The 22,542-nt window shown below is 45.3% G+C and overlaps 1 protein-coding gene across 9 annotated transcripts in view; it reads right to left on the bottom strand.

Annotated features, from left to right (window-relative positions):
- Positions 1 to 20,978, bottom strand: part of LARP1B (La ribonucleoprotein 1B) — a 115,298-nt gene extending 94,320 nt beyond the window's left edge. For 5 of the 9 annotated variants that reach the window (XM_075929960.1, XM_075929957.1, XM_075929954.1 and 2 more), the window contains exons 1-3: positions 20,133 to 20,977; positions 14,847 to 14,908; positions 5,593 to 5,652 (exon numbers count right to left, since the gene is read on the bottom strand). In XM_075929960.1, the coding sequence (XP_075786075.1) occupies positions 5,593 to 5,652; positions 14,847 to 14,908; positions 20,133 to 20,424 (414 nt within the window). In that variant the 5' untranslated portion in view covers positions 20,425 to 20,977. Of the gene's footprint in view, positions 1 to 5,592; positions 5,653 to 14,846; positions 14,909 to 20,132 lie in introns of all 9 variants that reach the window. The other 4 variants (XR_012904143.1, XM_075929959.1, XM_075929958.1 and 1 more) reach the window with 1 other exon arrangement.
- Between the last annotated feature and the right edge of the window lie 1,564 nt (positions 20,979 to 22,542).

Genomic DNA, 22,542 nt, shown 5'->3' on the forward strand with positions numbered 1-22,542 from the left:
GATGTATTCCTGGATCAAGTGAAGTGGAGCCATGGATGGTTGGACTCCCTTCTGGGTGCACCATGTCTTAAATCATCGCCATTTGCACAAATATGTATTATGTGTAGTCTGTTTTCTGCTATGAAGTAGTACAGTTTTTACTTGTGAGCACTGTCGCTCCGTTTCTGAGAACCAGATAGGTACCATGCTGCCAGGTGCAGTGTTTGCGGCTCAGGATGGAGGATCGCACCCTTGCTTTGGGAGAGAAGGTCCGGGCAGGTTGGAAGTGGGTAGGGAGGTCGGCGAGACAGTTGACAGCGACATGGAAACCAGGTCTGCCGAGGCGAAGCTGGAACTATCAAGATTACATGGTCCCTGCCTAGCTGTATCTTCCGGAGGATCCTGGGCATCAGAGGTATAGGAGGAAATGCATACAACAGGTGAGTATTCCATTGGAAGAACATTGTGTCTGCCAATGAGTTGGAATTTTCGCTGGGTGCAAAGAGGTCTATCTGCGGTTGGACCCAGTGTTGGAATAGGTCTTGGATAACCTGACTGTGCAGTTCCTATTGGTGGTTTGTGACAAAGTGGCGGCTGAGTGTATCAGCTGTGGTATTCTTGATCCCAGGTAGGTATGATGCCATGATGGTTATGTTGTGATGGATACACTAATTTCAGAGCTGAATCACCTCTGTGCATAGAGATGGTGGTTTGGCTCCCCCTTGGTGGTTGATGTAGAATATAGAGGTCAAATTGCTGGTGAGCATATGCACCGTGGAGCCCTGGATATGCGGAAGGAAGTGTGTGCACACACTGTGAACTGCTCTAAGTTTGAGCAGGTAGATATGCAGCCTTGGACTCGTCGTTTGACTGGGTGCCCCAGCCTAGAAGCAAGGCGTCTGTAGTGATTTGTTTGTATGGTTGATCTCAGTGGAACATCTCCCTGCTGCAAAGATTATGTGCCTGGGTCCACCACTGTAACGAGGTAATAAGGACTTTTGGGGAGGTGAGACATGTCTTTGGACATGGTGTTTGGTTGGCGTATACACCGAAGAAATCCAGTGTTGGAAACCTTGAAAGCATAGTCAGGCATGTGGAACGACATATGTGGTAGCTGCCATTTGCCCCATGAGTTTGAGACTGGTTAAAATAGGAAAGGTTGGGTTGATCGTCACAATTGAAACTAGCTTTGATGGTCTGGAAGTGCTGATTGGGAAGATAGGTGCGTGCTATTGTGGAATCTATGTGAGCCCCTATTAACTCCAGCAATTCTGTGGGGGCATAGAACGGATTTTTGGTAGTTGATAATAAACCTCAATACTGGAGGAAGGCCTTTATGAATCTTATCTCCATTGTGGCCTGTTGAGAGGGGCCTTGCATGAGACAATCATCCAAACAAGGGAAGATTGCGATGCCTCTTCATCAAAACTGTGCCACTGCAACTGCCAAAGTCTTAGACGAGACTCTGGAGGCAGAGGAGAATCCAAACAGGAAGACTCTGTATTGGAAATGGTCTGAAGCTACTGTAAAGCATAGAAAATGTCTGTTCATAAGAGGTATTGTGATATAGAAGTACGCATCTTCAAGGTCAAGGGCTACAAACTAGTCTCCTTTGTCTGGAGCCGGGATAATCGTGGCAAGTGTAACCATTTTGAAGCGCTGCTTGTGGAGGTATCTATTCATTTGGCGGAGGTCTAAGATAGAACCAGGGGTTGGAGGCCTCTTTTTGGTGAGAAAGTTTGAGTAAAAACCTCTCCCTTGGTATTGTTTGGGGACCCGTTCTACAGCTCCCTATGTTGAGAAGGTGTTGGACTTCTTAGTAGAGCAGCATTTTGTGAGATGGGTCCCTGAAAAGGGAGAGGGAGAGTGGAAAAGTTAGGGAGATCAACATGAAAGGGGCAGCATACCTGCAACTGATAATTTCTAAAGCCCACCAATCTGTGGTGATTGCTGTCCATTGGTTGTAGAAAGGACATAAGTGGTGGTAGAAGATGTTGGACTTGCCTGGCACTGGTGTGGAGGAGAGGTCAGGCAGATGCTCAACCAAATTCTCAAACCTGCTGCCTAGAGGCCTGCACTATGGAAGTGTGTGTGTTTGGGGCTCTTCGCCATTGGTTATGGGGTTGGAAGCAACTTTTGGTCAAATGGTCGATGCTGCTGCCTGCCAAAGATTGTGTCCCTGTGACTCTGGTGGGGCGTATAACACTTCAGTCGGTGGGGGGGAGGGGGGAGAGAGAGATGTAGATCCCTAGAGTACGAAAGGTGGCGTGCGAGTCTTTACAAGAATGCAAGGCCTCATCAGTCTTTGCAGCAAATAATTTGTCCTTGTTGAATGGCAGGTCTTCCACCATAGCTTGGAGATCTTTAGGGACTCCAGCTGCTTGAAGCCCGGACTAATGTTTCATTACTATGGATATCACTGGAGCTCTTGCCATGGTGTCTGCAGCATTGAGAAACATCTGTTGGGCTGTATGAGATATGGTATACTCCTCTTTGATGATGCTTTTCAAGGTCAGCCTCTTATCTGCGAGGTGTTGCGTGAGTTCTGTTAGTTTTGCATAGTTATCAAAGTTGGGATTTGCGAGTAAGGCTGTGTAGTTAGCTACGAGTAGCTGAAGGATTGAGGAGTACATTTTCCTCCCAAATAAGTCGAGGCATTTATGGTCTTTGTCTTGTGTATTTGTTTTGTACTAAGGGTTTTTCAACCTTTGATTTGCAGCATCAACCACTAGCGAGTTAGGCTGAACGTGTAAGAATAAAAAGTCCATGCCTTTTGACGGAATAAATTATTTTCTATCATCTCTTTTGTTAGTTGGGGGAGGGAGGATGTGGCTGGCGTTTGGCATACTTTGTATGCTGTTTCCAATATTACTTCATCCAGGGGAAGCACAATTTTGTATTTTGTACTGCTTTTCCTGAACATCTGATAGCACAACCTCCTGACTGACAGATCTTCAACCCTTTTGAACAGATCTTGAAACTGTTTTAGGTCATCACTAGGTGAGGGATCCTCTGGGAAAACTACTTCATCAGGTGCAGAAGATGAGTTATCATTGGGTGGCATCTCCAATTGTTGGATGCTTGGGTCATCCTCTGTGTCCATGTATCCTCTGTTGGAGGGGGTGATATCTGTGCAAGTGTGTGGGGGGGTAGTGGAACTGTCTCATGGTGCCCAATTATGATAAGGGGACCAGTGACTATGAGGCTGAGGATAGTACAGCCAATTGGGGTGGCACAGAAGGTATTGATATTGCCGTAGTCGGTGTGCCCTGTATGATGTGTGTGTTCTCTCTGGGAATGGATGTTGTGAGGAGAAAACACTCTTTGCATTCCTCTGGTAGCCACTATATTGTGATAAAGTAGGTGAGCATGGCAAGGGAGGAGAACCCCTCACTGATGAAGGGGAGCGAGAGAGATGACGTGCCAAGGTCTCACCCAGGGATCTAGTTCTCCATCACCTGTCAGTTACTGATGCAGAGTGCATTTTTCTATGCACTGGGGAGTGGTGGTGGCTTGATGTTCTATGCTGAGGTGCTGAGTCAGCCGGTGGTGGTGGTAGAGGAGGAATCGATTGGTGGTCATTGGAGTTCCAAGAGACTAGGGGCTAGGCTGTACAGTCAAAGGGTGGGTGGAATTTGCCCTGGCTTTCCCTGGTGCCAGAGGGAAACACTGTGCTGGGGGCTCGCAGGGTGCTGGGGATAATGCCGGCAGTGCTTTGGTTGTTTCGGGGGCCCTTAATAGGTGCCCTTTTTGGTGGCTGGGGTTCCAGCTTCATGGGCTGTTTAGAACATATTTTTGAGCCTGTTACGTAGGAGGCTCAAGATTTATCAATGCCTGAGGTGCCTGGTTCATCTCCCTTGTTAATTCGCATTCGGAGGGAGCAGACTGGTGAAGGTTTCGCTTTTGAATACACCTTTTGTAGGGGAGGGCTCGAGAGTTTCTCCTGAGGGGAAGTCCCATCAGAGCAATTATTGCTCCATCTATTCAGGTGAGAGTCTAGCTCTTCATCAAATAGCAGCATTCACATTTGAGCTCTCTAGCCTTGCAAGCTCTCGCCGTAAGAGTAAGGCAATGAACACATTTCTGGGTAATACATGTGTCACCCAGACAGCGTATACATTCACTATGGCCGTCAGATGCTGGCATAGAGCCCCAGCATTTTTCACATTTTTTTGAAGCTGGGAGACCCCAGCATTGCATCAGTTAGCGGGCTGCAGTTCGCCACAGCTAGCTGCTGAGGAGTTGCATGGCGGTAAAACCTAACAGGTAGACTAAATATATACAAAGCTGAAGTAAACTTTTTTTTTAAACCTGTTAACTGGTTAATAAATAAACAAAAACAGCAACAGATAAGGCTACTCTAACTAAAATTTCTTCACAAAAGTCAGGACAGGAGAAGGAGAGAGACTGGAACTCCATCTGCAGCCAAGGGCAGCGAAGAAGGAACTGAGAGGAGTCGGGCTGCGTGCTAACTTCAAAGGTGGGAACACCACATGCCTCATGCATGCACAACCTGAATGGACACTGTTGAAAAAGTCTGCAATCTGCGGCACCGGGACAAGCCCGACACCAACAGCGGAGCACCGATGGGGATATCACTCAAAGAACCTTCAATTTCATCAAGAAAATCATGGTGGGATCAGGGGAAAGAGAAATAGCCAGAATAGAGCCAAAGATTGAAACAGCACTTGCTGAACTCACATAACTAGCTTGAAGCCTATCTAAATCCAACAGTATATTTTATTATGAATGACAAAGAACAGTCACTGGGCCAGGTAAGCGAGAGAATGATTCCACAGCCTGGGGTAGTTAGGGCACACACCTACAATGTTCAAGAGACTTCTACAATGCAATGACTAATTATTTATGAAGTGGAACATCTTCAACAGAAAACATTGTCTGTCGCAGAAAACCCTCTTTCCCAGCAGTTAGGGCACTCCCCAACAATATGAGAGAGGGATATTCAAATCCCTTCTGCACATCAAGCAGATAGGGGGACTGAAGATGTCATCTGCATCCCAGGTCTAGCCATTCAACCCAAAAAACTAGTTTCAGATTAAAGGAAATGTATTGCTTAACCCAAACAGATCATCTCAATTCAACACAAATTGTCTCCATTTTTGGATTTGGTTTGACCTGAACCTAAGATGGCTTGTATTTTGTATTGCCAGTGGAACGAAACAGTGAGCATTCAGATCCATGAGGAAGCATGTAGGCAACCCCAAGTTTACAGTGTTGCAAAGGATTCCTGCATATGCATCCCAAAAAGGAAGAGCTATACTGACACACGAAAAAGGGGAATCAAAATGTAAAAGTATGGGGTAAATCCTGCATACTTCCATGTACAGACGGATGCTCAAGTCAGCAGAATTTATATTGTTCCATCTCTATGGGATGGGTGGGAGGGATAGGAATATAACACCCGAGTCAAAAAGCTGTATTCAGTGAACTAACTCATACCGCAAAACCCTTTTCAGTGTTTCTGCTGAAATCCTAAAATGTCTCAGTCACCACACAGTGAGCTTGAAATAGAGGAGTCCACAAGCTCTGTAGGTTTATAAAATTATAATTCAGACTATATATAAAAGTACATAAATATCATAACATACTCACTTCATTGTTGGCTATTTCACTTGGTGTTGGCCAGTTTGTGATATCACTGAAGTCACTAGCCTGTAAAGTTACAAAATACACAATTTATATGTTTACCAGACCAGCATTTCAGAATGAGCGAATGAGATCTGGTACACCTAACAGGGATGGTCAGAGATGAATTATGTTTCATAGATATAATTAAATAAAATCATTTCTCATTTAACATATGAACTCTAACAGAAACCAGGCATAACATTACTTTACCCAACAAGCGTGAGCAATCCAGTCAGCTACGCAGAGTGATTGCCTCCAATGCAAAGTTCTACACAACAATATAAAAGATTTAAAATAAAACTATGTTAAAAAGGTGATCCTAATTACAAACTTCTCTAGTTTGATATTACCATAATTGTCAATCTAACTCCTTGACCGACATGTCCATAACAAGTATATATCCATAAAAAGTAATCCCATCAACTAATTAAAAACCCTACATGTCAGTTATGATAGGCTACTGGATAGGTATATTTCATTTAGACAAAAATCTTTTAGATGAAAGCAACTAGGTTGCCAAATGTAACACATTAATTTTTCCTCCTTTAAATCTCTGCATCTCCTTTCTGCCCACACATTTCATAGCAACCACATTACTGGTCCTAAGGAAAATGTTAAAAAAAAAAGTTACTCCTCATAACTATTGGGTTTTTTATGTGTGTTGCATATGTCCATGTCAGTGTAATTGTAATGTGCGCCTCGTGCATTTGTAACTGGAGAGTGTTCCGATAATGCAACTGTAGGGGCTGCCACGCATGCTCCCTGGTTTCTGTCATGCTCTCAACAGAGAGTATAAAGAACAGAGCCTTCGTACCAGAAAGTTAGAGGAGAACTCTGAGGAACTGGAAAAGGGCAGGTGGGTCTCAGAATGGATATATGCAACATCTCAAAAAAACCCAACTTCAAAAAGATGAATCACTATTGTGTCTTCTCTGAATGACTGTATACTACATTCAACTGAAAATGCCCCCAAGCACTTTTCAGTGGCGGTGGGGCCAGGAGTCTCATCTGAAGACACAATGTACATCTGTTTTTTTCACGTTTCCAGAAAACATGTTAACATTTCTACTAAACAAATATTGACAATAGAGGCATTCTCCTCTAGGGATATAAAATCCTATTTAATTGACTAACTGGTTAAATACATTATTTAACAGGATAGCTGATTAAAGAGGGGCGAGTTCAGGGACCACTCTAGACAAGCTGGAACAGACTGAGCTGGGAAACCTCCCTCCTTCCTCCCAAGCAGAGGCTGCTTCAGCCCAGCCAGAACAGCCCCTGCCTGTGCAGTGCCCTGGCTTGCCATGGACAGAGACTGCTCTGGCCAGGATGTTGGACCATTCCCTGCCTGTGGTGGGTCAGGGTTCCCCACAGGCAGTGGCTGCTCTGGTGTCCTGGTCAGAGCAGCTCCTGCCTGTGGGATGCCTGGGCCCATCACAGGCAGGGGCTGTACCAGAGCAGCCCCCTGCCACAGACAGGCAGCTGCTCCAACCTCAACCAGTTAACCCTTCACATACCTATTCTCTATAAACGCAGATGACGACAAATGCATCCTAAATGCATTGTGCTGACTTTTCAGGAAGTATACTTTTAACACAATGGCATACAGCAATATAGCTGGTAATACATCTCAAAAGCCACTGTGCCATAACAGGATGGCCTCTTAACCATTCTACAAAGAATTCAAAGAACTGGTTAAAAACCCAAAAAACCTCCTCCCCTTCTGCAGCAGACTGGGGAACGGCCTTGACACTAGAAGGTCAATGCTAGTCACATTACTATTACAAAGAGGCTTGAAAATTTCTTCCAGTGTGCCTCAATTTTATTTTCCATCCATTGAATTGTAATTTAAAAAGATTACCAAAATAATTCAAACCACCATGATTATCGTACTATACTTTAAAAGGGTTTTTCCTGTGGGATGACAGAGTGATGTCATGCATCACTCTGCATCTTGCAGTCCCTCCCTCAGCTGCGTTCCTCCCACCCTCTTCCCCATACTCTGAAGGAGCTGCGAGCCATGCAGCCTCCCCCATTCTCTGAGCTGCCTGAGTTTAAATTGAACCATGTGGCTCCTCCACTGTCCGGGGTGGAAAAGGAGAGGGGAGCAGAAGGCAGGGGCACATGGGAGCTCGCATGAGAAGCAAGGGGTATACAGGAGCCACGCTACCTCTCAGGGACTTGGGGGGGGGGCCCCCGCAGGAAACTTGGGGGGTGGGGAGGGAAGGGAGCCACACAGCCTTGTGTGGGCTCAGGTAGGGGAAGCGGAGGGTGCAGGAGCCGCGGGGCCTCAGGTGGGGGAAGAGGGCGCGCACAGGATATGTGCAGTGTTGCTGGTGGTTCGCAGAAAGGGTGCACACGGGAGCCGTGTGGCCTCACCCCTCGTCAGTGGGAGAGGCCAGAGCCATGTGGTCTTGACCCTCATAGCCAGAGGGAGAGCCGGGAGCCGCGTCTCCTTCCCCGTCCCTGCCAGAAGGAGAGGGCTGGGCCAGCCACGGCCTTGTCCCAGCCCAAACCCCAGCAGCCAGAGGGTAGAGAGCGGAACCAGCGTCAGTCTGGCCCAACTCTTCCCTCCTCTGCCCCCCAAAGGGAGAGAGCTTGGCCAGCCACGGCCTTGATCCAGCTGCCCCCACCCCCACCCACCCCCGGTGGCTAGAGGGAGAGAGCCAGGGCAGGCCAGGGCTGCTATGCCTCAATCTGGCCCTCCCCAACTGCTGGGGAAGAGCCAGGGCTGCCTACCCTCAGAGGGGAGGTTGGCAAGTGTGGCAAGCAGGGGGCACCACCTCCTAGTATTCTTTTGTTTAAATAAATAAAGTGTTCTGAATTTTAAAATACTGTGCATAGAATTTTTAGGTGAATTCCCCCAGGAATAAGATCTGTACTGAGAGTTAGGCTGTCCTCAATGGAAGACTCAAAAAGGATGTGTGGAGGACTATGGGTGCGTTGATGAAGTGACAGAGGCTAGGGCTAGCCCCAGCCCCCTTCTCTGTAGCTCACGTTTGTGCCTGGCTTAGTCCAACTGCCCAGAGGTGTAGAACTGTTGCCCTCAGCTGAAGCTGAGGATATTTAGTCCTCTTGGGGCTGGTGTATAGACCTTGATGAAGTTAGTTTATGTTTAGCTAGAAGCCATCTTGTATAACAGAAACCATTTCAGCTTTTTGTCTTTGCACGTAGGCCAGAGTGAACTTTCTATCACCCCATGCACCAGGCCAAGACAGATGTGCTATTGGAATGTGTTAATTGGGCTGGTTCAGAGAGGAGAGGTACTCCCTCGTACCTGTCCGCCATCATGTTGATAAGGCTTTGTTTTTCCTAGTCTAATTGATTATTTCTGTAATTGGATGCCCTGACGTCAGACTGTTTGGTTAAGGGTATAAAGATACTAGGATTGATTGTATTAGGTAGCCTTACTGGACCCAGGCTTTGCTGAGACCACGTTTGGCTCACTTTGCTTTTATTGGCCAATAAAACTGTCTGTTTAGCCGCGTAAACTGAGTGAGGCGTTTGCTTCGACAACCTAGATACTTGAACACTGCCATGGAGATTCTCTCTGTGTATAAAACTTTATCAGTCATGGTGGAAAACAATGCACAGCCCTTAAAAGGAACGTCTTCAAATCCCTGCTGTACTTCTGAAGGTATCCCCAATGACCACAGCCATGAAAAATGGTGTATGGTTACTGCCATGACCATGATCCTTAAAGGTGGGACTACAGCATCTAAAGAAGCATATAGATCTCACATAAGGCCAGATGACTTCTCATCAAGAAGCACTGAAACTCATTGTTACAATCCTCAAGTAACTTTAGATATTGGTCCAGCAGGACATGGTGGTTGGATACAGGACTATTCAAATGGAGATGGGCAATGTGAAACTGTAAGCCCACTGAATAATTCCCTCTCCTAAAAACATTAGATTTATGCAACATTTTCCTTTTGGGTTGCCCTAGCTCAATCTTTGTGGTGCCATATATCTGTAGCAGTACCACCAATGAGCCTGGTATACAGTAAAAAAGCAAAACTGGTCAGACCCATCAGAATGTATCTTGTATTTAGCCACAGATAGAACAGATGAAGGGATTTGTCACAGTGACTTAGTAGGCTGCATTATTTCCCTCATTTATAGGAAGAGCAACCTTTGCTGCCATAGTTGCCAACATAACCAGGGCTTGACAAATAATATAATCTACATGCGCGTGGTGAGTTTATTGTAACCCGGAAAAGCCGGGTTTGGACGATCTGCGCATGTGCAGAACGATATGCGCACGCGCACATCGCCAGACAGCATGGCTGGCAAGCGGGGCTCGCCGCGGTTTGGCAAGCCCTGAACACAACTATATATTTAGGATAATTTTTTCTCACAAGTGGTATTGGAATACCAAGAACTATAGCCATCCTTTTCAGTTCTTGGTAAACACTGAAATCATTGGAAGAGAAAAAGCTTCTGGTACCAGAGTTTCATCTGATGATAAAGACAACGTATTCAAAACTGGTAAGACAGATCCTTCCTGAGGCAAGTCCTGAACAACCAAAGTAGAAGGTAAATCTAAGTGAAGGTTGAGGAATGATCTGTAGAATAGCATCTGGAGGCTATTCTATACCAGCAGCTCCTGGTCTACTGATATTGGGCAGGGAAGCCTCTCCTTTCACAGAAACCTCCTTCTGTGAGGAAACGGTGCTGAAAAAGTTAGTGCCACAGAAAAGGCCAATGAAGAGGCCGATATGGTATGAGAGTCCATTAGTGTCAAGACCAGGCCATCCAATTCTTTAGGCTGCTCGTCAAGTGTCTTCTATGAGAGTAGGAATGCGTTCTGGAGGACTAATTGAAATGTGTTTAATGGGAAGCACAGAAACTCACTATGGATTCCAATGAGTAGAAATACATGGACAATCAGATCAGTGCAATTCTGGGAAGAGATGAAAGTGACCAAGCCTGAAATCTACACCGAGACAGCAGTACCCCAGAAGCATCAGAGGCTTCCTGGCTTTCAATACTAAGCAGGGAGGTGTAGCAGGTACCAGACGCCTACATGTCATCACTGAAACTAAGGAATACTAGTCCATGTCATACAAACGATGCTGTAACTGGCACAAATGATGGTAGAAGTCTGCACTCATGCAACAGTAATAGTAAACAGCCTTCACAATGAATAAGTGATGATGCAAGTAGTGAGAGGCAAAACAGGTCCTTTGTACTGGTGTAGCTTCAATTTTATTGATATTAAGAGTTCCATAGTAATCAAAAGTTCCAGATTCACTGTAGTTACCAGTGAAGTAGCAGGCCTCATTGACTCCTATATGGATACCAAAGTAAACAGCTAGGTCCTATTAGGCACTGACAGACCACTCTATTAGCCTCATTTACCATGGACATTCATGACAGACCTCTCCCTCCATGTTTTATGAAACAGACTTATGAACAAATATACACAACTCAAAAGTGCTTTGAACAAATTACACCACATAAACTGTCAGTCTTCATGTCTTAATCCGCTGGATCTGTTTATCTTATTTTGATGTATGTATTACTATTGTGTGTAAAAGTAGACTTGTGGAGTAGGGAATACTTTATGATTTTTGTGTGTGCAAATGGAAAGCCATCAAGGGTAATTCTACTGCTGAGAGGCCTCAATGTCCGGGCAATCATATGCAAATAGCCTTTTATCCTTCAGTCTTAACAGTGGGTTGGTGGGAAGTGGCCATGTGACTCCCCATGCAATAATGGAATTCTTTAAAAAGAATAGAAAGTCCAGAGTCTTTTGTCTTTGGCTGGCTGGACACTCCCAAGGAGAGTGAACTAGAAACCCCAGGGGAAGGGAGATGACCTTGGTTTGAAGGTGCAGCTGGAACAGAAACAGATTTAGGGTGAGTTTGTAGTAAGTTTGTGCTGAAGATTTTAGTGTTAGAATTAGCTAAGCATTTTTTGTTACTTTTGATTTGTAATCTACTTTGCTCTGCCTGTTCTCACTTATAACCACTTAAATTCTACTGCTTGTTCTTAATAAAATAACTTGTACTTACAGTACTATCAAGACCAGTGAAAATAATTACCACCAGGTAGGGATGTTAAATTTAGATTAACTAAAATTGAACAGTGGATTTCCATCAACTATTTGATTAGTCCAAAGTTTCCCAATTTTATTTGGCCACGGAATCCTTTTAAACTCGAAAGAATTTTGCGGACCCCCTAATAACAGTCTTATATATGGAGCTGAAAAAGTAGACCACAAATAAGTAAGGATGATAATAAACAAATTCTAAACAATGTCATGATATGTATCTGAATCTATCACAGTCAATGTATATTTGTCATGGTTAAATTTTAAATGTAAAAAATCATGCAACTATACTGAAATGAAGTATTCACGAGAGCGCTGCTTGTGCACTCCCATACAAGTAACTGGTTTGACAGAATCCTGAGAGGAGGCAGATGCAGGGGACTCTCTGCTGCCACTGGAACCCCGCCCCCTGTCCACACTCCCCGCTCCCCAGACCCCACTCCCCTGTCCCCAGCTACAGAACTATGTCACCACTCCCGTCTCCAGCTACAGAACTCTGTCCCCTGCTGCAGAACCCTGTCCTCTGCCCTCCCAGCACCCTGTTCGCTCTCCCCTGCCCCCAGCCGTCGAACTCTGTCCTCACAAAATGTATAATTATAAATGCTTCATTTTAAATTTAAATAGCATGAATAAAAAACAGACCATTTATTTCATAACTATAAACACGTGATTTTATATATCGCATAATTTAAAAATAAACTGTTTATCAGAGCGTGTAAGGTTGTGGAATCTCCATCTCTGGAGATATTTAAGGGTAGGTTAGATAAATGTCTATCAGGGATGGTCTAGAAAGCACTGGGTCCTGCCATGAGAGCAGGGGACTGGACTCGATGACCTCTCGAGGTCCCTTCCAGTTCTAGTATTCTATGATATAACAGGCGATTGCACCACTGAGTAGTGACATCATCGTCCCCACTCTCTGGCTAAGCTGGGCTTACACAGGGACACTTATCGTGGCAAACACAAATGAAAATTGTTTTAAATTAAATAAATGCTTAAATATGAATTATTTTTTAAAACTCATAATATATTATTGTAATGGAATTTTCTCGTGGAACCCTTATTTTCACTTCGCGGAACCCCGGGGTTCCACAGAACACCATTTGGGAAACACTGGGTTAGTCTGTAAAACACCTCCACCTTTGAACAGTAGCAAGAACCCCAGGCAGGACTCTTGTACATTTTAAAAGTAGAATCGCAGCAAAATCAGCACAAGCAGAGACTGCTTTAGTCCCTACTTGCGCTGTTTCCCACTGTGCCTCTACCTCCTCTGTGCCCCCGCCCCCATGGAGACGGTGGTGCTGGGGGAAGGGGGGGGGAACCAACTTTTAAGCTGGCTTCTCCCAGCACTGGCTCCTGCTCCCCCACCTTGCTGCCTCTCTCAGACAGAGGCACCAAGAGGGAGAGGGGGAAGTGACTAATCACATCAGTAGTCAACTATCCGATAAGTTTATGCTTATCAGATAGCTGACTAGTCACTTACATTCCTATTACCTGGGAGAGCAAGCAGTGTGTACATTCCCCCATTCACTGTTAAATGAAGCTTACCTAACTAATTATTTGGGGTTTGATCCCCTTTGGGGAGTGGTTTTCCTGGGAAGCTGGGCCCTAAGCTGCACTCTCCTTGGACCTGAAGAGATTCAGTGTCTGTACTGCTTCTCAGAGGGATAGTGATCTCAGATTGGTGCCTTGGCTGGGGGAGACCAGTGGATCTGGCCCAGCAGGACCAATCAGTGAGAAGCCTCAGACAGCGGCAAGGAGAGTGGTAGTGGCTATGTCAGCACTCTGGAAAGTCCCCTACACAGGTGTTTCTGTAACCTCACCTCATCACTTTAATTAAGATTTTTTCCCTTCTCTTCCCCTCCCTATACAAATAAATATAATAAAAAAATGACCCCTTGCTCCATTCATCGGAAGAAGTGGGTCATGCCCATGAAAGCTCATGATACCATCTACATTTTTTTCCTAGTCTCTACAGTGCTGCAGGACCATTTTTTGTTTTTTTTTCAGTTACAGACTAATATGCCTACACCTCTGAGCTAGGTCCTATGATAGACACTGTGAGATGGCACAAGGGATCTGAGAGAGACAGTAGCCAGCCTTTGGTATTGGAATGCCTTACTTCTGCTATAGAGGAGTGCTACACAAAAGGGTGGAGGGATAGGTCAGTGGTTTGAGCATTGGTCTGCTAAACCTAGGGTTTAAGAGTTCAATCATTGAGGAAGCCACTTAAGGATCTGGGGCAAAATCTGTCAGGGATGGTACTTGGTCCTGCCTCTCAAGGTCCCTTCCAGCTCTATGAGATAGGTATATTTCCATATATTATAGATTTTGAAGTCAAAGCAATCTTCTTTTTTGGCTTCAGATAACAAGAATGCTCTAAGTATGCAGGCGTTCTGGAGGATGGCTCTGGGGAAAGACCTCCTTTGATTTCTGCTAGTTGGCAAGGTCAGAAGAGCATTTGTAAAGGAGTGATAAATGAGTCTGGGTGTGGGAGGAGAGGGTTAATCAGAGTGGGAGAATCAATGGACCTACTTAACAGAAGAGCCCCACCTGCAGCTGAGGGGATGCCACATGCAAGCCTTCTCCTGTTCCCCGTTCTCCCCAATTTCCCTATCCCCATTTTTGCTTCCCCATCACTTTCTGCAGATGGGTGGCATTTTACTCCCAGGAGTAAAACACATCACCATAGACCAATCTAGCTTTGCTCCTGTGGTTACCACCTCACTAGTGTTCATGAGTATTACTGTTTCTGCATAGTATCCTCTATATTTGATTACTAGATAACCCTACGATCCTTTATAAAAAATCTTTCTTTGCTGTTTCCCATGTCACAGCCTTCAGCTATTTCTAAATATTTTACCACATCTCCTTTTCTGAATCCAACTATCACCTCAATTGTCCCATCATCCAGGGAGAACACAAACCTTTAGGATACAGCATTAAAAGTTTTTGCCAACAGACATATTTACTTGAATGATACCAGCTCCTTATACAGATAAAATGTTTAAGAAAAAATATTTCTCTATTGATAATTTACATTTCTTATATCAACAGTGCAGTTAAAGTGTTAGTTCAAATCAACATAGTTTATTAAATGGTATCAATCTAATCTGACTTGAGATTCACAGGTTCAACTATTTTTCCGGGAAATACAAACCTTGCTGGGTTTCCTGGTCTTCGGTTTCCCTGCTTTTATAACTTTAGTGGAACTTGGCCGTTCTAAATGAAAGGAGGAAAAAATGTGTTTTAATTATGCTTTTATATTAGAAAACCAAGTGTAGAAAACTATATTCAAACACTTTGCTCTCTAGTCCTTAATATAATGCTGAAGCTCTACTCTGTGGCCCCAATAAACTCAAGCATGTAACCAGGTCCACTCAATGTATTTTTAAACAATGAAGATTACTCACTCTTAAAACTAAAGCACATGTTTAAGTGCTGTGCTAAATGGAAAGCTATATAATTTATTTTCACAAATATTTACAAGATTCTACAGATTTGAGGGATTTCCAATATTAAGTAAATTATACTACGAAAATAAAAATCTTTGACATAATAGGGATTTAAGGCCCAGATTTTAAAAAGAAATTCAGGTATTGCAGCACTCAGCTTTGCAATACCAATTGATTTAGAAACTTAAATCTCATTTTCAAAGGGTTTGGGGAGTCTATGACATGATAAATATACAACCTGCTTTACAAACAATTGCCAACAACAAATACAGTCAGTCCCCGGGTTACATGGATCCGACTTGCATCAGATCCCTACTTACAGACGGGGTGAGGCAACCCCGCACTAGCTGCTTCCCCCCAGCAGATCACGGAGACGCGAAGCTAGCACCCTCTCCTCCCAGCAGACCAGGAAGACGCAGAGCGGCTTTTCTCAGCAGACACCTCAGCTTGAGAATAAAGAACTGAGGGAAGTGAGGTGTGGGAGAATAAAACTGAGCTCTGGAGAAATGTTCGGCTAGAGTTTCCCCTACAATATGTACCAGTTCCAACTTACATACAAATTCAACTTAAGAACAAACCTACAGTCCCTATCTTGTACGTAACCCAGGGACTGCCTGTAGTCCCATAGCACCTCAGAGACTAACCAAAATACACAGAATCACGAGCTTTAGTGGGTAAAACTCACTTCATCATATGAAGTGAATCACAAAAGCTCATGATTCTGTACATTCTGATCAATCTCCAGGTTGCCACAGGACTACTCATTTTTAAAGTTACAGACTGACAAATCTACCCTTCTGAAATTAAGAACATAGTTATTCAAAAGTGTTACTGAGAACTGGTTCTGCTACAGAAACTAAACAGATACGTTTTTCAGAAATGCATAGCCGACAAATAGAGCACAACATAAAAGAGAATGAAGTGTGCCATAATATAAGTTAGCTCTATGCTTCAAGCATTGCATGAAGCACAAGACCAGAAGATTTTAACCATGTATTTATTCTGTGAAATGTTTTCACTGCTTTCAAAAGCTACTTTCAAACAATTAGCCACTGAATCATTGGTGACCCAGGCAGTTATACAAAACTTGTGAACAATCAGAACTTATCAGCTGAATTATTTCCTTCATGCCAAAATTTTTTTTTTATATATATATATATATATATATATATATTAAAAAAAAAAAGAGGAAATATTCTACTAAAAAAGCAATAGTTTTCTGTGGAAATGAAGTGGGAGTCGTTTTATGCAATAAATTCCATTATGGGAAACAATAAGACATTGCATCTGTGTTATGCTATTACAATTACTTTTTGCTAGTTAAGAATGAATCTTACTTGAAAATAAACTTCAAGAAAAGCAATTTTTGGGGTAGTTACACGACAATTTCCTTTCCCTATACCTCCCCAACATGTTCCTATTTCAATAACATTTGGTCAAATTGAGCCCTGACAAAAATGCTGAAAATTTCCAGAACTAAAAAAGCTGGTACATCTTTTCTCCTTCTTTTGTAATTATCATTGCAAAGACGAAGTAATTTTTCAATCACCTATACCCATACAGCTTTGGGCTAAGATGTACAAGGCAACCATTATTGGGCCAGTTCAGTACTTCCATGAGAGACTTTTACATTTTATCAAATAACTTATGGTCATTTTTTATTTGGAACCTGAACCCCTTAAACTCTATTCATCTGAAGGGCATTATACCCACAAAAGCTCATACCACCATCTACATTTGTTGTTAGTCTCTAAGGTGCTACAGGACTACTCATTGTTTTTTAAGTTTTTCTCTTATGGTCATTGTTTTGCATCTCACCCTAATACCAGTGGCAATTTTCAAATAAATAAGCTTGATTTGGCTAATTATATTTTCCTACATAAAAATTAATCTATTGTTGTACATTGAAAAAAATTAATTTCCTGGCTTAAATTACTGAATGGTACTGCTGATTTTCATCTTACAACGGGGTTATATGTTAATGGTGGATGAAGAGGTATTTACACCTAGCAATAAACAGCAGCATCCAGTGAAGTCTTTATAATTGCCTTTGCAATTAAACGTTTCTATGGTATTCCTTATATTAAGTAAGCAACACTGGAAAAGCTGTTCCAGAAAGGGCAACTCAGAAAGACACTAATTTGAAGGACATTACTCTTCACTTACTTTATTTTTGCAACTTGTCCTAAATGCAAGAATAAACACTTAATGCAAACAGAATTTTTTGTATTTGTACTGATCCTACCCCAACAGTATCCCACTCTGACTAGGGTCATAGAGCACTACCACAATAAAAATAAGGAGTTTCCTTGATACTGTACCAGTACTGCTAGAGATAAAAAGAGTGAGGAAACTGAGCAACTGACAAGTTTCAGTCAGTGGGAGGGGGCATATATTGAAGGTTGCAAGTTGTACATAGAAAAAAAATGGCAATCCACATAAAAGAACAGGCTAAAAGGCAAAGAAGGCAAACAACAACATATGTCAAACAGTCTTCAATGAATGCCTACAAGTTTAGTCAAATTTGAGTAAAGATTTTGGTTTTGAGACCAGAATTATTTACTACATATAAATAGTGTTAGGTTCAGAAACAGCTTTTCCCACTTATACATTTGGTCACAATGTTTGTACAATCCCATTTATCTTTTTCACACAACAGAAAAAAAACATTTAAATTGCAGATGTAAAACAGAAAATTGGCAGGGAGATTCATGGGCAAGTGCTGTACCTGAAATCAACCCAGAATCAAAAATTTCCAAGTTGAAACAGATCTTTCGGTGTCAGTGGTTTTCATCTGGTCCAGGATAGTATTGACTGAAAACTGCTAACATCTGAAAGCTGATAGTTTACAATATACAAGTTTGTAATTTCAATCCAATTCCCTTGCTAGCAATCCATACACAGAAATCAAAGATTCTAAAGCGAATTAAGATTTCATTAAGAAATCACTCTCTCTACAGAGAGACAGTCTCCACATATTTAAAGTAGGTGGCACATTTGTCAGGAAACTTGCATTGCAACTGTCTGTCCTATACCTGTGGTACTACTTAAAAGTTTAAATCTCCAAAGCTACCAAGTCAATTGCTTTTATTAATACTTACACTTAAAACTTTTTTTAAAAACTTGAACCATAGATTTATTAGGTGTTCTATCATGTAATTATCTAAAAATGAGCTACCAAAGTCAATTGGGTTAGTTACTATTTGCTAAAGAAAGGGAAACAAGTAAAAATGTTACAATATTCTTTCTTATTTTGTTACTACTAAGTCTAAGAAATCCCTGTATTTTACAACTTTAAAAACTGTAGCATAATCTATCCTCCATCTAGTAATGGGGAAGGAGGATCTATCTGAAATTCACAATTGTTTACTCAATGTAAACATACTACAATCAACTCCATGCACTAAAGAGTTTTGACAGTAACTCTTTCCTAATCAAGTAAACTTTTCATTCACTTTAAAAATACTTACACCACCAGAGTGCCAGTGTCTAGTTTAGAATCTAACAATTTATTATGAAGTTCTTGGTTACAAGGAATTATGGGTAATATCCTTCTAAATCTATTTCATTGATGAAAATACTAGCAACTGATATTTGGAACTACTAGAATTACTAAACAAAGAACATCTAAACTGAGTTTAGGAATTTGCAAAAGAGAAAAAGCTTGAATAAATTAAATGTATCCAGTCAGGATTAAATACTGGGCAAAAGACTTGAGTTTGCACAAAGTAACCCACATAGTTTGCACAAACTTGTACTCGGGAATAAAAAGAGAATCGTCCACTTTTAAACTTCTAGCTCAGTGGTCACAAACCAGTAGATCAGGATCTACTGGTAGATCTTGGAGCCTCTGAGAGGTGATCCTGACTGGTTTGGCCAAGAGACTATCTAGTGCCAGCACTTCAGCTGCTTCTCCCCGCACTGCTGCACAGCTCCTGCCCTCTGCTTGCAGCTGTCCCCTCAGGGGCCTCCTGCTTGCTGGGCAAGGGAGAGAGAGAGAGAGAGAGAGAGAGGAGGGTGTTGATGTTAGGTGCCCCCCTTCGCACTATGTATCCCATCTCCACAGAGCAGAGAGGGGACTCAACAGGGCTTGGGATGGAGGAAGTTTGCTGGCTGCTTTTGGGAGTGGTGCAGGGCTAGGGCAGGGGTGAGCCTGCCTTAGCCCCACTGCACCACCCACCTAGGAGCCACCTGAGGTCAGAAGGGCCCAGCTGGAGCCCACATCCCGAAACCCTACCCCAGTCATGAACCCCCACCAGCACCCCAAACCCCTGCCCTAGCTCTGAGCACCTCTGCATCCCAACACCTTCCCAGAGCCTGTGCTTAGAATCCCTCCTACCCCCGCCACAACTGACTGCCCCAAGATCAGCTCAAAGCCCCTCTCACACTTCAGATCCCTTAATCCAAGCCCAGAGTCTGCATCCCAACCCACAGCCCCAGCCTGGTGAAAGTGGGAGGAAGGATGGAGTGAGCAGGAGTGGGGCCTCGGAGAAGGGGCACAAAGGAGGCAGGGCAAGAGTATTTGGGTGTGAGATAGATCTTTGATTGCACTTAAATTCAAAGTGATCTCATGCATAAAGAGGTTGGAGACCACTGTTCTTTCTAGCTGATTATTCTCCCTCAACTAATGAAGCTATACATCCAAACTCTTAAAATGCCCAGCTCCCACAACCTGAATAAAGGACGGGGATAGACCACACCTCTCCACGCTCATTTTCCTAATCTGTCCATGTATGTAAAACATGAGGGAGTGAACGCAGCGAACGCTGGACACAAATACTTGGCCTGATTCACCAAAGCGCTGGCGCCAGCGATTTAAGGGAGCCGTTGCTACGCTGCACGGCAAGGGATAGGGGTGTTTTAAACCAACACGTTTCCCAAGCAGGGATTCAGCCAGCGGCAGCTCGACTAGTTTCCCTTCGGACACTGAGAGCAGCTCTCCGAGCTCATCCTCCCCATCCCTGCGCTGCTCCCTTCCTTCCGCCCCACACCTGAGTCCTGCAGGCCGAGCCGGGCGTCCGCTTCAGCCGGGGTCTGGCTGCTCGGGATCGGTTTTCTCCTGGTCCAGGGGTTTTCCTTGGGCAGAGGGGCCTCGATCATTTGCCGCACGAGTCGTTTCTCGTCCGGCTCTGGGGGATCCGCTTCTCGGGCCCCGCGACTCTCTCCGGCTTCATCCACCTGCGCCAGCACCTGGCTGGGCTGCTCCAACTCCGGGCAGCGCGTCTCTGCCCCCCACACTTGCTGCTCCGAGGGCGCTCCGGGCACGGGGGCGGCGGCGGACATGCCGAGGAGCCGGGCCACGAGCTGCGCGGCTCAGGCGTGGCGACGGCCCAACTTCGCTGGGGAGCCGTCCTCTCCGCTCCGCCCGCCGACCCCGACCGGTCCCTGGGGTGGGAGGGGTCCCTGTCAGCCTTCCCCGCCCCCCCAGCCCGGCCCGCGGCCGGCGTCGCTCATCCACCGCCGATGGTTCAACTGCCACGCTCCGCTCCCCGCCCCGATACCGAGCCGCAGCCAGGAACTGCGGCCGCTGGGCGGGGGCGTCTCTGCCGCTCCCTCCTCCTCCCGGCCCGGCTGCGCCCTCACAGCGCCGCGGCGGCCGGCAGGGCCCTGCCTCGCCTGGGAGGGGGCGGAGACCAGGAGAGCGAGGAGCGGCGAGCAGCGACTGCAACAGCAGCGCCGGGACAAGGCGGAGCGTCCGCTCGCTCCAGCGCGTTATGACCTCACAACGGCCGGTCGCGTGCCTCGTGTCCTCGGCCCGCGCGTGCTTCCGGCACTTTAGAGCGGAGCAGCCAGTAGCTGCCTCGCACCGCAAGGGATCCCCCCTCCCAGCGGCGGTAAACAGCGGCCGGGGCTAAGGGCCTGCGCCTCGCGTCATCTCCTGTCCCGCCCCTTCTCGCGAGGGGCGTGTTGCTGCGCTCGCAGTGCAGCCGTGGCTCGTGCCAGAGAACGGGCCCGGCAATAACTTCTCCACCCGCTGTAATGCTTGGGAGTGGCGCCCCCTAGAGGAGCGAGGAGGGTCCTGCGCTCGGCCCGAAGCACACCCTGGAATACACAGCGGCGCGGCTCGCTCCAGGAGAGGAGCTGGGTCCTCGGCTGGACGGCTCCTAGCACCGCCCCTGCGAGGCACGCTCGGCGTTAAGTTAGTCGCACTCGCCTGCCTACCTCAGCGTTCACAGGGACGAGGCTAAACTAATGGTGCGTCTGCCCAGAGGCACCACCACACTGGAGCCAGGCTTCCCTCTTTTTCTTCTCCACTCTCTGTGGAAGCGGATTTTGCCTAGGAAATGTGATCCTGCCTGTGTTAGTCTCTAAGGTGCTACAGGACTACTCTTTAAAGTTACAGGCTGTGTCTACACTGGCATGAATTTCCGGAAATGCTTAAAACAGAATCGTTTTCGTTATAAGTATTTCCGGAAAAGAGCATCTACATTGGCCACAGATGCTTTTCCGGAAAAGCATCTGTGGCCAATGTAGACGCGCTTTTCCGGAAAAGAGCCCCGATCTTCATTTTCGCGATCGGGGCTTTTTTCCGGAAAAGACGACTGGGATGTCTACACTGGCCCTTTTCCGGAACACTGTTCCGGAATAAGGACTTATGCCCGAGTGGGAGCAGCGTAGCTGTTCCGGAATAGCGGCTGATTTTATACAGTAGAGCGTCGTTGCTTTTCCTGAAATTCAATGGCCAGTGTAGACAGCTCGCAGCTTATTCTGGAAAAGTGGCTGATTTTCCAGAATAAGTGGCCCAGTGTAGACACAGCCCAAGACTCTGCAATCAACAGCCTTATTTCTAGGCCCCTCGGAAACCGCTCCGGAGCCTAAAAGTCTCCAGTTGAGTGCGGTTTCTTTTTTTTAGCCTGGAAGGGATTTAAACCCCTACCTGGTTTTTCTGCTGGCTGCTCTACAGCTGATCTGCAATCAGCTGTTCAGGCCCCGCCCAGGCAGGTCTTTTGAGACTGCCTATTGGTGGAGGCTCTTCTGTTGCCTTAAAGCAACAGCTGCTCTCTCCTTTTTGCTACACTGGATCTTCTGCTATCGGCTGTGGATCTGCTCCGCTGGATCTGGATCTGGATCTGGACCTTTGCTCCGCGTCTGCCTGGTCTGCTGGCTCCCCCACCCTCCTCCCCCAAGCAGACCAGGGAGACGTGGAGCAAAGCCGCGGGAAGCAAAGCCACTCCGCGTCTCCCTGGTCCGCTGGGGGGAACCCCCAGCGGACCAGGGAGACGCAGAGCGTACTTTCTCGCTGCGGCTTTGCTCCACCTCTCCCTGGTCTCCTGGGGGAGGTTTTTTCAAAGGCAGCGTTGGCAAGCGGCCAATTTTTAAATTTAAATTTTTTTTTTTAAATCAAGAAAGGGAGTGAGGGCTCGGAAGAGCAGAGGCAAAGACAGAAAGACTGCGGAGAGA

The sequence above is a fragment of the Pelodiscus sinensis genome, chromosome 5 (genome assembly GCF_049634645.1).
Source record: "Pelodiscus sinensis isolate JC-2024 chromosome 5, ASM4963464v1, whole genome shotgun sequence".
Taxonomy (NCBI): domain Eukaryota; kingdom Metazoa; phylum Chordata; order Testudines; family Trionychidae; genus Pelodiscus; species Pelodiscus sinensis.